The 15,778-nt window shown below is 64.2% G+C and overlaps 1 protein-coding gene across 3 annotated transcripts in view; it reads left to right on the top strand.

The window, feature by feature from the left end:
• ADAP1 (ArfGAP with dual PH domains 1) overlaps window positions 1–15,778 on the top strand; it is a 46,898-nt gene that overhangs the window by 27,630 nt on the left and 3,490 nt on the right. For all 3 annotated transcript variants that reach the window (XM_065923649.1, XM_065923651.1, XM_065923650.1), the window contains exons 3-6: window positions 3,362–3,453; window positions 6,589–6,671; window positions 13,736–13,848; window positions 14,334–14,480. In XM_065923649.1, the coding sequence (XP_065779721.1) occupies window positions 3,362–3,453; window positions 6,589–6,671; window positions 13,736–13,848; window positions 14,334–14,480 (435 nt within the window). The remainder of the gene's footprint in view (window positions 1–3,361; window positions 3,454–6,588; window positions 6,672–13,735; window positions 13,849–14,333; window positions 14,481–15,778) is intronic.

Here is a 15,778-nt window from a genome sequence, read left to right as displayed (position 1 = left end):
TGCTGGGAGGACTGGGTGGCCCATGCAGTGTCACACCATGTACAAAAAGTGAATCAGAGACCTAAATGTTTAAGACCCAAAACCATACAACTTGTAGAAGAGACCACAAGCTCTTCGATGCTGATCTCAGCAGTGTCGGCCTGGGGTCTGCCTCCTCAGGCTGGGCTACAAAAGCAAGAATCAGCAGGTGGGACGGCAGCAAACTAAAACGCTTTTACACAAGAAGAAAACTGTCAACAAGAGGAAAAGCCCACTTACTGAATGGGAGGGATGCTTGCAGATGATACATGTGTTAAAAGGGTTATTGCACAAAATGTACAAAGAACTCGTACAACTCAGTATCAAAAAGAAAAAAACAAAAAATTACCCAATTAAAAATGGGCAGAGGACCTGAACAGACACTTCTCTAAAGAAGACATACGGTTTGTCAACAGGCATATGAAAAGACGCTCAGCGTCACTGTTAGAGAAACGTTAATCAGAACTGCACCGAGGGACCACCTCCCAGTGCCAAGAGTGGCCTTTGTTGAGAAGCCCACGAATGATGGGGACTTGCCTGGGGGCCCAGCGGTTAAGACCCCTCGCTTCCAGGGCAGGAGGGGGCATGCGTTCCATCCCTGGTGGGGGTGCTACTAAGATCCCATATGCCATGTGGCCACACACAAAAAATATTCTACAAATAACAAATGTGGAGAAAAGAGAGCCTTCTGCACTGCTGGTGGGAATGTGAACTGGCGCAGCCACTGTGGAGAACAGTGTGGAGTTTGCTCAGAAAACAAGAGAGACCTACCATGTGACCCAGCCCGCCTGCCAGAATGGGGGCTCCCCTGGGGTCTCAGGCAGTAAGGAAGACACCCGCAGTGTTTGGGAAGATCCCCTGGAGGAGGGCACGGCTGCCCCCTCCAGTACTGTGGCCTGGAGAATCCCATGGACAGAGGAGCCTGGTGGGTACAACCCCACAAGAACATTTTTAATCAGAAAGATACATGTACTCACGTGTTCCCTGCAGCGTGAGTTACAATAGCCAAGATGTGGAAGCATCTACAGGTGACTTGATAAGGAAGATGTGTACTTATACAATGGAATATCCCTGAGCCAGGAGAGTGGTATTTTACAGTCTGCGACGACAGGGCTGGGCCTAGGGGGTCTCATGCTAAGAGAAACCTGTCAGACACAGAAGGACGAGTAGGTCCGATCTCACTCCCACATGGAATCTGAAAAAGACAGAAACAGACCATAGGCACGGGGAAGAAACAGGCAGTTGCTCGAGGGCAGGGGTGGGGGAACAGGAGGCGGAGGCATGATTGCAGTCCTGGCACAGATAAGTCACGGGCGGCAACGGCAGCACAGGGTCCCCAGCGTCTCACGACCCGAACGAACGCCGAAGCACCAGGTCTCACGCCTGACACCAACAGTGTACGTCAGCCTCCCGGGAGCGAAAAGCAGATAAAGCACGTTCACAATCCGGTTCAGCCGTTGCCTCCGGCTGCCAGGACATCTGTTGTCCCCACCTCAGGGGAGACCCCTTCCTGAGACCCCCAGGCGGCTCTCCTGCCTGGATTCGCCCGTCTGGGACGTTTCACACCAACGTGGTCCTCGGCTGTGTCTCAGGACCTGAGAAGTCTGCTTCTCAGGAGCCTCATGTTTTTAAGGTTCATGCATCTTTTCCCTTTCCTGATGGTGTCCTTAGAAGCACAGAAGTTTTAAGTTTTGGTGAAGTTCTGTTGATTTTTTTTTCTTTTGTTCCGTGTGGTTTTGGTGTCACCTCTGAGAAACCTGAGAGAGACCTGGTGGCTCAGCTGGTAAAGAATCGCCTGCCATGCAGGAGACCCTGGCTCCATCCCTGGGTCGGGAAGACCCCTGGAGAAGGGAAAGGCTGCCCACCCCAGTATTTTCACCTGGAGGATCCCACGGACTGTGTGGTCCATGGGGCCGCACAGAGTTGGACACGACCGAGCGACTTGCACACTTCACACACAGTGACCGAGAAACCATTCCCAACCCCAAATCCTGAAGATTTCCCTCCATGTTTTCCTTGAATCATGTTTTAAATCACCCTGTGATTTTCATCTGTTTTTTTGCCGTGTGGTATACAGGGTCTTAGTTCCCCGACTAGGGATCGAACTGCCTTCTCCACTGGAAGCTGGACTGCCAGGGAATTCCCTTCATCTACTATATTGATTGCTTAACTTTGGAAATTCAGCCTCTCATGAAGTTGGAGTTTTGTTTTGCTGAAAGGCATACCCCCTTTTCTCCGACAGTTTCCAGTTTCTCATTGGTTATCGGCACCCATCGATCTGAGACGTTACCACTACTGTGTACCAGCTCGTCCTGCTGAACCTGCTGATACTGGATGTGAGATCCCGTTGGATCTGCTTCTGGACCTTTTAGGCTTTCTGGTTGGCACTGTTTGACTCAGTAGCTTTATTACAGGCTTTAATATCTGCGAGGAAGCGTCTTCCTTCTCACAATTTTCTTCTGCTTGTTAACTTTCAAATGAACTTTAGAATCATTCTAGCTCTTGAAAATTCTATTCCTGGTTTTCTTTTTTGAGAATTGCTAAACATAGATGAACAAAGGAGACTGCGTGCTTTCCGTCCCCCTCACCTGGAGCGTGGCCTGACTTTGTTCAGTGTCTTCTGCTCCTGGGGGCGCGTGGAAGTTTCTCTGTAGAGACTGAATGGCCCTCGTCCCGCTGGTCCTTAGCAGTGATGGCCCGGCTGCTGTCCTCAGCCGGCTTCCTCTCCCGTCAGGCCTCTGACCAGATGGCTCTCTGCATGGAGCAGCCTCTGCTTTGAGGATCCCACGTCGCTCCCAGCCTTTGCTAAAGGGTCTCATCGTTTGTGCTCTTCCCGGTCATTCTTCGCACCCTCGACTGGACGGGCTTGGAGCCCCGGGACCCATGCCACCCCCGGCCCTTGAGGCCCTGCGGGAAGCCCCCCCCTGCCCCCGACACCAAGGGCCTCCCTCCGGCTCACCCAGCTTGCTCCACCTCAGGGCTGTCGCCCGTGCTATATCCGTGCCCAGACACCCGCACACTGGCTGCTCCAGAGACCCCGTCGCCTCCACCGCAGGGCAGCCCGTCCGCGCCCCGCGGGCTCGTTCTCTGCGCGCAGCCCCCTGCCCGCTCTCTGCAGCCCGGCCGCCCCACAGCCCGTGGGCCTCTTCTGGGCCGGTCTGGCCTCCGTGCACCAGGACTGGTGGGGTCAGATGTGGGCCGGGGGCCTCCCTCCTGAGGGGCCCTTTCTGGAGGGCCGGGGCCCCACCGCCTGTGGGGAAGGGCAGTGCTACCCCCTCCCGTGGCCAGCCCCCGGGGCCCGGGTCAGCTGTGGGTCGGGGCCCTGATGCTGTCTCTCTTGCAGTTCATGGCCTCCCGCGGGAACGCCATCGCCAGAGCCACGTTCGAGTCCAAAGTGCCCCCGTTCTACTACCGGCCCTCGGCCTCCGACTGCCAGTGAGTATAAAGGGGCCCTGTCTGCGCCGCTGGTCCGCAGCTGGCCGCGCTCCGGAGGCGGCTCTGGGCGACTGCAGGCGGGAAGGGGGGCCGGCCCGTGTCCTGGGGCTCCCCGCTTGGTTTTGTTTCCTGGTGTGGCGGCGGCGGTGGGCAGTGTGGGGACAGCCAGCCTGGGCTCCAGGCGGCACAGGTCTCCGCGGGAACCCCAGCCTGGGTTCCGGGGTCCGCATGGTGCCCCCGGCCCTCTGGAGGGCTTGCTGGGCGGCTGCTCCAGCATGTGGCTGGCCTGGCTCGGTGCCCAGGGCATGGACGCGGGGAGGGTTGGGGGCACGACCCCAGTCGCCAGCCTCTCTGAGCCTCAGTGTCCCTGTCTGCCCACCCCGCGGGCACTCCTGGGTTCTGGAAGGTTTCAGAGGTCAGGGGAGGTGCCTGGGGTGAGGCTGGGACCCCAGCCCCTGGGGGAGACCCCCATGTCGGGCTCAGCACCAGTGGGAGGTGCCCACCAGGGGTCTCAGGTCCTTCCTGGGGGCTGCCTGTCTCACGAGCCGCACCCCCGGCACGCCCCCGGCGGTGCTCTGCCCCAGCACTTCTCACCCCCCCGATCGCCCTCCCCGTCCACCTCCCGCTGCCCTCAAGCCGCTCCTGCTGCTTGGAGAGGAGGGCCGTGTGATGAGGCTCCTCCTGGACCGTCCCTTCCTTGGAACGGAGGGCGGGGCCGCGGCCCAGCCTCCTCCCAGGCCCCCGCATCCGGCCCCCACCCCCAGGCGGCACCTCCTCCTTTTTGCCCCGCGCTGTTGCCCTGACTCACTTGGTGAAGCCCACACCCCAGGGACCCTGCCCATGATACCTGGACCTGGGCTGCATGCCGGGTTCGTGTGTTTCTAGTTCTGCTCAAATGAGGGGTGGGAGACGAGGGGGCTGCCGGCCGCCACAGCAGGGCTGGGAGTGGTGACCCAGCTGCAAGCCTGGGAGGCGGGCCAGTTCAGGCCCCACTAGACAGGTGGGGGGCCAAGGCTGACCTCCCTCTGCGCGTTGCGTCCCGCCCTTCAAGCCCTCGTGGGCAGGCCCCTTGCCCGGCCCCACCCTTCCTGGTGCCCCACGCCCGACCGCTCTGCCCGGCTGTGAATCCACAGGTCAGCAGCTATTCTGCGGCCTGACGGCATCACGTCCGCAGGCTGCCCTGCGGTTGGCTCACCGCCTGAGCCAGCGCCACGGACAGGCTCCCACAGGCCTGGTCCCTGCGGGGTGCCCCTGGCAGGGCTATGTGGTCAGGGCCTCTCAGGTGACCTGGCGGCCCCAACGGGAGGGTGCTCTGAATCCCAGTGGGCCCCACTTTCCAGAAATTCTGCTGGGCGAGGGCCCACAGGAGCCAAGCTCACTCCACTCCCCAGACTCAGGTGCTTGGGTCTGCTGGGAGGGGTGGGGTCCTGGAAGAGGCCCCTCACTGGGCTGGTATCAACAAGGAAACCTGACCAGGCAGCCATGAGACCAGGAGGGTATGGGGCTGACAGCCGAGCTCACCGTGGAGACCATGCAGCAGTGGAGGGTGTGTGAACACCCGTGTACACTGTGGAGTGCTGTGCAGAGGTGGAAGGGACATGTGAATGCCCGTGTACACTGTGGAGTGCTGTGCAGAGGTGGAAGGGACGTGTGAATGCCCGTGTACACTGTGGAGTGCCATGCAGGTGTGGAAGGGACGTGTGAATGCCCATGTACACTGTGGAGTGCCGTGCAGAGGTGGAAGGGACGTGTGAATGCCCATGTACACTGGAGTACCATGCAGGTGTGGAAGGGACGTGTGAATGCCCGTGTACAGTGGGGAGTGCTGTGCAGAGGTGGAAGGGACGTGTGAATGCCCGTGTACACTGGAGTGCCATGCAGCAGTGGAGGGTGTGTGAATGCCCGTGTACACTGTGGAGTGCTGTGCAGAGGTGGAAGGGACGTGTGAATGCCCGTGTACACTGTGGAGTGCTGTGCAGAGGTGGAAGGGACGTGTGAATGCCCATGTACAGTGGGGAGTGCCATGCAGGAGTGGAAAGGACATGTGAATGCCCGTGTACACTGTGGAGTGCTGTGCAGGGGTGGAAGGGACGTGTGAATGCCCGTGTACACTGTGGAGTGCCATGCAGGGATGGAAGGGGTGTGTGAATGCCCGTGTACACTGTGGAGTGCCATGCAGGGGTGGAAGGGACGTGTGAATGCCTGTGTACACTGGAGTGCCATGCAGGGGTGGGAGGGACATATGAATGCCTGTGTACACTGGAGTGCCATGCAGGGGTGGAAGGGACGTGTGAGTGCCTGTGTACACTGTGGAGTGCTGTGCAGGGGTGGAAGGGACGTGTGAATGCTCATGTACACTGTGGAGTGCCATGCAGGGGTGGGAGGGATGTGTGAATGCCCGTGTACACTGGAGTGCCATGCAGGGGTGGGAGGGACGTGTGAATGCCTGTGTACACTGGAGTGCCATGCAGGGGTGGGACAGGTGTGTGAATGCCCGTGTACACTGGAGTGCCGTGCAAGGGTGGAGGGACATGTGAATGCCCGTGTACACTGGAGTGCCGTGCAGGGGTGGGAGGGACGTGTGAATGCCTGTGTACACTGGAGTGCCATGCAGGGGTGGAAGGGACGTGTGAATGCCCGTGTACACTGAAGTGCACCTCCAGCTATGCCCACTTAGTGCAGGGGCTGCAGCAGCCTCCCACAGGCAAAGGCTCTGGTGCCATTGGGATGAAATGAGGTGGTGAGTCAGGAGGCCGGGGTCTGGCCCGAGTGGGGTCTCTGGACGCAGGGCCCGCCCCCGCCCCCTGCCGTCTGGGTAAAGGGAGGATCAGGTCCCGGGGACACGTCAGTTTTAGCAGCAGGCCCGTGACTAGAGTGGCCGGGACCCGGCTCCCTTCCCGTGTTCCTGGTGCCTGACCTCGGGCTGAGGGAGGTCAGGTCAGCCCCCCGTTTGGCCTCTGCTGGCAGCCGGCCCCTCCTGCTCCCTGCGTCAGTGGGGTGGGTGGGGCCCCCTGCTCCTGGCAGCCGTGATCTGGGGTGCCCCTCCCGGTGGGTGTGCCCAGCCCACCCGCCCATCGGAAGTTCACCCGGGCAGCTCTGGCCAGGCATCGCCCAGCACGTGCCCTCTCTCCTCAGACTCCTGCGGGAGCAGTGGATCCGGGCCAAGTACGAGCGGCAAGAGTTCACACACCCCGAGCGGCAGGAGCCCTACTCTGCAGGTGAGGCTGCCTGTACCTGGGTGTCCCGCCCGCCCCTCGCCCCCCAGAACCGGAGCAGGACCCTGAGGAACCCGGCCAGCTGCTTCAGTGTTTGAGCCCGTGTCCACCCACCGGCCCTCGACACCGGCTGGCTGACCTGGCCGCAAGGGCCCTACAGCTGCTCACAGCTCCGCCCTGGACCCTGGCCAAGGGTGGGGCTGCCGCGGGCCCTCTGGGCTCCTGGGGGCTGTGTCTTTGCCCCCGCAGGGCGGGCTGGGCTGTCCACAAGGGCCTGGACAGGCCTGGGCCCAGGTGGGCCTGCAGAGGGTGGGCCAGGCCCTGGGGGCTCAGTCAGCACAGGGCCTTCTGCTGCTGTGGTGATCAGACGCGGGCGGGACCGGCCCCCGTACCGTCTGTCGGCCGAGGGGCTCTGCGTGCGCCCCGCTCCTACCTGGCAGGCGGTCACAGGACTGGGTTGTGGCCTTGGTTCAATTACCATCCACCCCTGAGAGCCACGGGCTCGTGGGCACAGGTGCCTGTTCAGCCCCAGCACTCCCACACTCATCCTGCCTGGGACCTGGCCCTGCTCTGGGGCCCCAGGACGCTCACCCCACAGCCTGCTCCTCTCTCCCAGGTACGAACACCTCAGGGGTCTGGAGCGTGTGGCGTGTGACCTCGGTTCAGAGCCAGAGGCAGGGTGTCGTCTGTTCCTGCATCAGGATCTCTGGCTGTGGGGGTCCAACCCAGCGGGCGTCAAGCAGACAGGAGGGTGGGCTCGCAGTGGCGCTGGCTCCAGGCCCAGCCTGACCCCAGGGCTCACTCAGCGGTGATCCACCCTGAGGATGTGGCCCATCTTCCCCGGTTCCACCTCGGGTGGCACCAGCCCCCCGGAGGAGGCTTCACTGCAGCAGCTCCAGACTTCCCGCCTGGCTGGAAATGCCGTCAGGTCCCACTTCCCCCCGGTGCCGGGAGGGGCCTCAGCTCCGGTCCCGACTGCTCAGGAGTGGGCAGGGGGCCCAGTCCCAGGGCCCGGGGGTGCGCGAGCCAGCCCCACTTTGGAGTCTCCCGGGGAAGCAGCATGTTGACCCTCCGTCAGGGGCGTCTGCAGGTGCCGCTGGGTGCAGGGCCTGGGGCCCCTTGTTTCAGACCCCCCAGTCCTGGGGTCCCCCGATGTTGCTGCCATCCCTCTCCTGAAATGTCCCCCGGACCTCAGGGCACTGGACACGGGCCTGGGCTGGGGAGCCTGTGGGGTGCGTGTGGTGGGGTGAGGTGCGGGCTGCCGGGTCGGCCTGCGGAGGCGCCCTTGTCACCTGTTCGGTGTCAGGCGTGGGGGGCAGCAGAGGGCCAGCCCCGCTCGGGGCCACGTGAGGCGGGCAGGTTCAGCTGGCCCCAGGGGCACTGCAGAGGGGGCAGTTGCCAAGGGCCCGCCGGGCACGGTGCAGGCCTCGCGGGGGACAGTGCTGGCCCCACTGGGCGTCAGCTCCTCTGCAGGAGGCTGCCCGCTTTCCTCTGAGCACTCAGCCCTGAGTAGGGAGGCCCTGGCCTTGACTGCGTCTCTGCCCCGGGCTCAGGGCAGCGAACCCTGGCCAGGCTTTCTTCTCATTTATTCAAAGCCACCATCCCCCGAGGGTAAATGCCGCCGCCTGGAGCCCTGGGAATCCAAGCCTGTGGTCCCCCACCCCCCTCACCCAGCGGAGTCCCGGGTGCCCTGAGATTCTCAGGAAGTGTCCTGGGTATGCAGGACCCCATGACAGCCCTCCGCAAGCACCCTGGGGCAAGGCCCCCTCAGGGTACTGTGGGGAGGTGCCCAGAGGTGCCCAGCGCTGCCCTGAGTGGCCTGTCTTGTGGTCATGGTGGGGCTGCCCCTTCCCCACCTGCCTCCCCAGGCCTCCTGGGGAGAGGGTGGTGGCCAGGGACCACCCGGAGCACCGCTCCCGCTGCCCAGCTAGCTGGCCGGAGACCCTGAGACTGGAGCCCTGCCCGCACTGTGCCCGGAAGGAGGGGGCTAGGCCCCCAGCCCCCATCTCCTGCCCTCGGGCCCACCCGCACCTCCCCGTGCCCCCGTCCAGGGTGGTGGAGCAGCTGCCCTGGCTGGTCGGCCTCCTCAATGCACAGCCCCCGCGAGGGGCGCCAGGGTTCCTGGGGCCTCGCACATGCATGGGGGGCCGACACACCCACGACCGCCGGGAGGGGGGCCCGCGGCCCGGAGGGAGGGTGCGTGGGCTGAGCCAGGCAGCCTGAGCAGCAGCGTAGCGTCGTGGGGTCTGCAGTGGGTGGACGCCGCACGTCCCAGGATCCAGGGACTCAACCGCGAGGGGTGGGGGCACCGTCCCGCCCAGAAGCCACCGTGGACGAGGTGCCTGTGAGGACAGAGGGGCAGGGGTGACCTCCCGGGTCGGGGTTGGTTCGCCTGGGGGTGCTGACGTGCCCCCGTCAGGCAGGGGCCCCCAGCGTGTGGCTGCGGCTGTGGGCAGGACCGCAGGCACCAGCCCGGCTCAATGGCTCTGCTGCGGCAGCAGCGAGACGGCAGGTGCTGCCCACGCTGCCCTCGGCCAAGGTCAGGGTGCGGGAGGCGCTCGCCCCGAGATAACGCGGCAGAGATACGTGGCGCCCGGGCCAGGCCGCTCCTCCCGCCGCCCACAGGCCCCTCGGCCGGCTGACCCCAGGAACCGGCCGCTCCTGGCGCCGTCCCCAGACCGTCCCCGCCTGTACCGAGCCTCAAAGGCCGCCTTTCACAGGCAACAGGGCTCCTGTTGTCCCGAGGACCGCCCGTCACCCACACCCAGCGCTTCATGCCGTGGCCTGACTGGCCCAGCCTCACGGGTCCATCCCTCAGAGACCGGGGGGGCTGGGGCCACGTGTGGGGTCTACCCCTTCAGAGGCAGAGGGGCCCGGGGCCGCATGTGGGGTGCACCATCGCTGGGGCCGCACGCAGTGATGTGGTGTGGGGGGCACGGGCTGAGGCGGCCCTGGGTGGAGCGAAAGCATGCAAGGCTAGTGAGTCTGTAGCACCCTGACACAGCCCATGTGTGTTCACACAGGGCTCACACACGTGGCCATACACAGCTGCATGCACATTCATGTGCATCCACGTGTTCACATGTGTTCCCGCAGTGCGTGTAGCCACAGATCACACACGTTCATGTGTGTGCGCTCAGTCTGGGCTCAGATGGCCCAGTCGCATGCAGTTCTCAGGTTCACACGTGTGTCCACACCCTGCGTGTGGTTCCCAAAGCCTGGAACGTTCCCAGAATATCCCACGAGGGGGGCCCGCCTCCCACCTTTCCCTTTGCCCGTTCTGGCCGAAGCAGCCTGGAACCCAGGTGGTAGAGGCCTGGGCTCCCACACGGACCTTTGGGGCATGGAACCTAGAAGCCAGGTCCTGGCCCTCCTGGGGAGGCGGTGAGGCGGCTGTCCTGAGTGCCTCCTGCCTGGGGCCCCCCTGCACCTCGGGCCCCCAGACAGAGGTCACCGTGTGGGGACCCGTCTCCCCCCCAGTGCGGCTCTGTGCGCGGAAGCCTGGCCTGGGCCCCAGCAGGCATGTCTCCTCAGAGAAAGGCGTGCGGTCCCTGCTGCAGTTTGTAAAGGTTAACATGTGGTTTACACCCTGAGGGAGAGGTCTGCCAGTGGGGAACACGAACCGCCCCAGACGCCGCTCCCGGCGCCCCGCGTCCACGCGCCCCGCTGCTCACAGACGGCCGCTCCCGGTGCCCCGCGTCTGCATGCCCCGCCGCTCACAGACGGCCGCTCCCGGCGCCCCGCGTCCGACCGGCAGTCGTCCCTGGTGGGCAGCGCCCAGGGTCGGGGGACCAGCTGGTCCCCAGCTGAGGGACGTCTGTCGTGTCGTGTGAGACGCGGACGAGTGAAGCTGCTGAAGACACGTGAGCGTGTTTTCGTCGCGGTTGTGTTTTCGCGTCTCAGGCTCGCGTGGGATGTGCGTGTTGAGCTTGATGAGAAGCTGCCCACTGCTTGCCCCCTCGGGGACGGTCAGCCAGGGAGCCGGCTCCCGTGTGTCGTCCCCGGGGTGGGCAGCACTGGAGCCCGGAGCCCTTGCCGGCGTCCTGACCGCTTCACGCAGGGCTTCCAGAGCAGAGGTGGCTCTGAGTCGGGGGCAGCCCGGCTCCTCCCGCGGCCCCGCGTGGGGCACGCAGCTGGCGCTCAGCAATGCTGAGTGAACCCTGTGGCCTCTGACCCAGCACTGGCCAGCCCTTCAGGAGCAGACGGCCACGCTGCACAGCCGGGCCTCGGGGTGGGCCTGCTGGTGGGCGGCTGGCCCGGGGCCCGGCTTAGGGCCCAGGCCGTGCTGGGTGGTGGTGCCCGCAGCAGGGCCTGGGCTGCCGCGTCCTGCCTAACGGCGCAGGGGCGCGGAGAGAGGGTGGCTCGGCCGCGGGCGCACGGGCACGCTGTGGCCGAAGAGCGGCCCATCCCCCGGGGGGCGTTGGAGGCTGGTGGGTGCCCATCCGGAAACACCGCTGCCACATCACACACCCAAAACCGGGCCTCCTCGCCGCCCGCCGTCAGGCCTGGGAGCCTGCCCCGTTGCACTGGGCGCGGCGGGTCAGCGGGGTCAGGGTGACCAGCTGGAGCTCCATCTGGGCTACAGCGGAGACACCCCAGCCCAGGCCGGGCCGAGGCGCTGCTGCCCCCTGGCGGCCCCAGCCTGCAACTGCACGCTCGCTGGCCGGCGGCCTTGGACAGGACCCCTGGCCGCCTCAGCCGCGTCCTGGGCTGGGGGGGTGACCAAAGGACTGTCCGGAGGCCCACCTGGGGGCCATGAGACAGCGGAGTGCATGCTTGGCCGGCTGTGTCCCGTGCGGACAGGATGCCGGCGGTGACCGTCCTTGCAGAAGGGCTGCGTCTCAGGCACTGCTCTGTAGCCGATTCCGGGTCGGGGAGGCCGGCAAGGGGTCTTCTGGCCTTGCCTTGGGCGGAGCGCTCCTTTAGTCTGTCAGGACACGTGCCAGGGTGGGCCTGGCTTCAGCTGGGGCGTGAACATACAGCGCCACACTGCAGGTACGGGGCGGGGGGCCTGTGCCAGGCTCCGAGGTGGCAGGGGCTCTCCGCGTCGTCGGGGGCGCTCGGAGGCTCCCCTGGCCTGTCGCACTGCAGACTGAGGGGCCAGCGGCCCCGATGCCAGGCTGCCACCTTTCTATAGCCGCCCGTCTGGAGCGCAGAGGAGCGCCCTGTGGCCATGGTGTCCCGCGGCTGGCGGGCAGGGAGCTGGATGCTGGGGGTCAGCACCATGTGGTGGCATCCCGACTGGGACAGCTGCAGCCAGCAGTCATCGCCAGCAGGGGACAGCGCCAGGCAAGGCCGGCCCAGAGGGCCACCTGGGGGCCCCGACCTGTGACACCCGGGGCCCTGACCTGACCTGTGACACTCACACGGGGCCCTGACCCGACCTGTGACACTCACATGGGGGCCCTGACCTCTGGCACTCACACGGGGGCCCTGACCTGTGACACTCACATGGGGCCCTGACCTGTGACACTCACACGGGGCCCTGACCTGACCTGTGACACTCACACGGGGCCCTGACCTGTGACACTCACACGGGGCCCTGACCTGTGACACTCACACGGGGCCCTGACCCGACCTGTGACACTCACACGGGGCCCTGACCCGACCTGTGACACTCACACGGGGTCCCGACCTGACCTGTGACTCACACGGGGCCCTGACCTGTGACACTCACACGGGGCCCTGACCTGACCTGTGACACTCACACGGGGCCCTGATCTGTGACACACGGGGCCCTGACCTGTGACACTCACACGGGGGCCCTGACCCGACCTGTGACACTCACACGGGGGCCCTGACCCGACCTGTGACACTCATACGGGGGCCCTGACCCGACCTGTGACACTCACACGGGGCCCTGACCTGACCTGTGACACTCACACGGGGCCCTGACCTGACCTGTGACACTCACACGGGGGCCCTGACCTGTGACACTCACACGGGGCCCTGACCTGTGACACTCACACGGGGCCCTGACCTGACCTGTGACACTCACACGGGGCCCTGACCTGACCTGTGACACTCACACGGGGCCCTGACCTGACCTGTGACACTCACACGGGGGCCCTGACCTGTGACACTCACACGGGGCCCTGACCTGACCTGTGACACTCACACGGGGGCCCTGACCTGTGACACTCACACGGGGCCCTGACCTGACCTGTGACACTCACACGGGGCCCTGACCCGACCTGTGACACTCACACGGGGCCCTGACCTGTGACACTCACACGGGGCCCTGACCCGACCTGTGACACTCACACGGGGCCCTGACCCGACCTGTGACACTCACACGGGGCCCTGACCCGACCTGTGACACTCACACGGGGGCCCTGACCCGACCTGTGACACTCACACGGGGCCCTGACCCGACCTGTGACACTCACACGGGGCCCTGACCCGACCTGTGACACTCACACGGGGCCCTGACCCGACCTGTGACACTCACACGGGGGCCCTGACCTGTGACACTCACACGGGGCCCTGACCTGACCTGTGACACTCACACGGGGCCCTGACCCGACCTGTGACACTCACACGGGGCCCTGACCTGACCTGTGACACTCACACGGGGCCCTGACCTGTGACACTCACACGGGGCCCTGACCTGTGACACTCACACGGGGCCCAGAACAAGCAAAGGGGAAAGAGAGGGCAAGAGGGGTCGGGGTGGATGTGTCCCCTGAGGGTCTGCCTCCCCCGCCCGCTGCTGCGGGGCCAATCGCAGGCTGTCTTCAAGTGACGTGACAGACCCCAGGCCCGGAGGTCAGGGCCGGCTCCCCAGGGGCTCCCCCGTTCTTGGCCGAGGCCGGTCTGGCGCCTCTCACCCCGCCCTGTCTCTCTGGGCCCGTGGTGCTCTGCGTCTGGGTGTTTGGCTGCCACCAGCCCCAGGCCCACAGAGCCTGTGGGCGCCACGTGCCTCCCGCCCACCCAGGAAAAGGAAGAGGGCGACCCGCGGTCCGGAGATGCTCGGGAGCCCCCCACCCACGGGGGCCGGGCCCCTGGACAGGAGTACAACCACCGGTCCCCGTTAGGGCGGCCGTCCAACCATGCTCTCCCCCCAGGGTACCGAGAAGGCTTCCTCTGGAAGCGCGGCCGGGACAACGGGCAGTTCTTAAGCCGGAAGTTCGTGCTGACGGAGCGCGAGGGGGCCCTGAAGTATTTCAACAGGAGTGATGTGAGTGGGGCTCGGGGGCTGGCGCCACGCCCCCAGCTGCCCGCGCTCTCCCGGGAGACACACTCCCCCCCCGCCCCGTGGGAACCCTCTGCCCGCTTCCGGTCACAGCCATTCCCTCTGGTGTGGGTGGCGCCCCTCGAGGGACGGGACTGGCACCCTGCAGGCAGGTCAGTGGGACCCTGGGCAGCGTGTGGAGGGGCTGGCTGGCCCTGCCTGAGGGCCCCGGGGCATCTGCAGCCCCAGGGCAAGAAGAGGGGAGAGGTCAGGCTGGCAGGGTGGGGAGCAGGAAGGGGGCACCCGGCCTAGGGTGGGGTGGACCAGATGGCCCGCCCTCACATCTCCTGGCAAGGTGTGGTTCCCTTAGGCGAGGAAGTGCAGACCCAGAAAGGGTAAGTGAGTAACTTGCTCAGAGCCACACGGCAACCAAGTATGGGGCCGGCATCCGCCCCGCCTGCCTAGTGCTGAGACCTGGCCCTGCTCCCCAGGCCAAGGAGCCCAAGGCCGTCATGAAGATCGAGCATCTGAACGCCACTTTCCAGCCGGCCAAGATCGGCCACCCGCACGGCCTGCAGGTCACCTACCTGAAGGACAACAGCACCCGCAACATCTTCGTCTACCACGAGGACGGGAAGGTGGGCGCATGGCTGAGTGGTGGGGCCGGACCACCACTGTCCAAGGAGAGCCTGCCTGGCCCCGGACCACCGGCCGTGGCTGCAGCGGGAGCCGGCTGGGCCCTGCGGGGGAGGGGACCTGGGAGCCCCGCCCCAGGGCCCGGCGAGGGTGGGCGTCCGGGCAGACCCCCGGTCTGGCCTCAGTGGGTCACTCCGGCGAGGTCTCCGTGAGCCTGGCCGCTGTGGGCTGTGTGCCCTGCAGTCTTCTGATGCACAGTATTTCAAAACACTTTAAAATGTGTTCCTTGGGCCGCATGTGCCTTTGGGCTCATAGTCAAGAAGTCACTGCCAAGTCCAGTGTCGTGGCCCCGTGCTCTTGTAAACTTTGCTGCTTTGAGGCTCACGTTTCAGCCTTTGATTCATCTGTGGTGTGAGTTAGGGTGCAGTCTCATTCTCTGGCGTGTGGACATTCAGTTTTCCCAGCACCGGTGGTTTGTTCTGGCCCGTCCTGGGTTTCGTGTTTTTGTTGTTTAATTTCACTGAACTCTAGTCGCCTTAACTTTCTCACGTTCCCGTCCGCTGTGGTCTGCCACAGGGTGCAGAATAGAGCTCCCTGAGCCCAGCAGACCGGCCCTTACCCTCCTGCAAGCTCGTCTGCGGCTGCGCGGCCCAGCCTCCCCCCGGCAACCCCAAGTCTGCTCTCTGTGAGGCTATTTCTGTTTCATAAAAGCTCATTTCTGTCATATTTTAGATTCCACGTGTAAGTGACCTCAAATGGTAATTGCCTTTTCCTGACTTAGTGACTCTCTCGGTGCATCCACATTGCTGCAGATGGCATCCATTTCATTCTAAAATGGCTAACATTTGTGTGTGCACACAAATCTTCACCCATTCATCTGTCCATGGACACGCAGGCTGCCTGTACGTCTTCAAACGAATCTGTTCAGTCAGTTTTCTCTACTCCTGCTCCCAGGATTGGGACCGCAGGATCACATTGTAGTTCTCTTGTTTTCTGAGGAACTTCCACACTGCTCTCCACGTGGCTGCACCAGTTTACACTCACACCAGTGAGGGTGGTTGCCTTTTCCCCGCAGCCGCTCCAGCATGTGGTTGGTAACTGACAACGGCCATTCTGGCGTCTGACGGTGCCCTGCTGGTTTTGACCTGTGGTTCTCTGACCACGAGTGATGCCGAACATCTTTCACTGTGCCTGCTGGCCGCCTGCACGTTTTCTTTAGAGAATTGTCTGCTTAGGTCTCCTGCCCGTTTCTGGATTGGGCTGTTTTTCTGTTGCTGAGTTAAATGAGTTTGTGGGAATT

Source organism: Muntiacus reevesi, chromosome 2 (assembly GCF_963930625.1).
Source record: "Muntiacus reevesi chromosome 2, mMunRee1.1, whole genome shotgun sequence".
NCBI classification, from domain to species: domain Eukaryota; kingdom Metazoa; phylum Chordata; class Mammalia; order Artiodactyla; family Cervidae; genus Muntiacus; species Muntiacus reevesi.
Note: the sequence above shows the minus strand (reverse complement) of the source record. Positions and strands in the feature narration are given on the sequence as shown.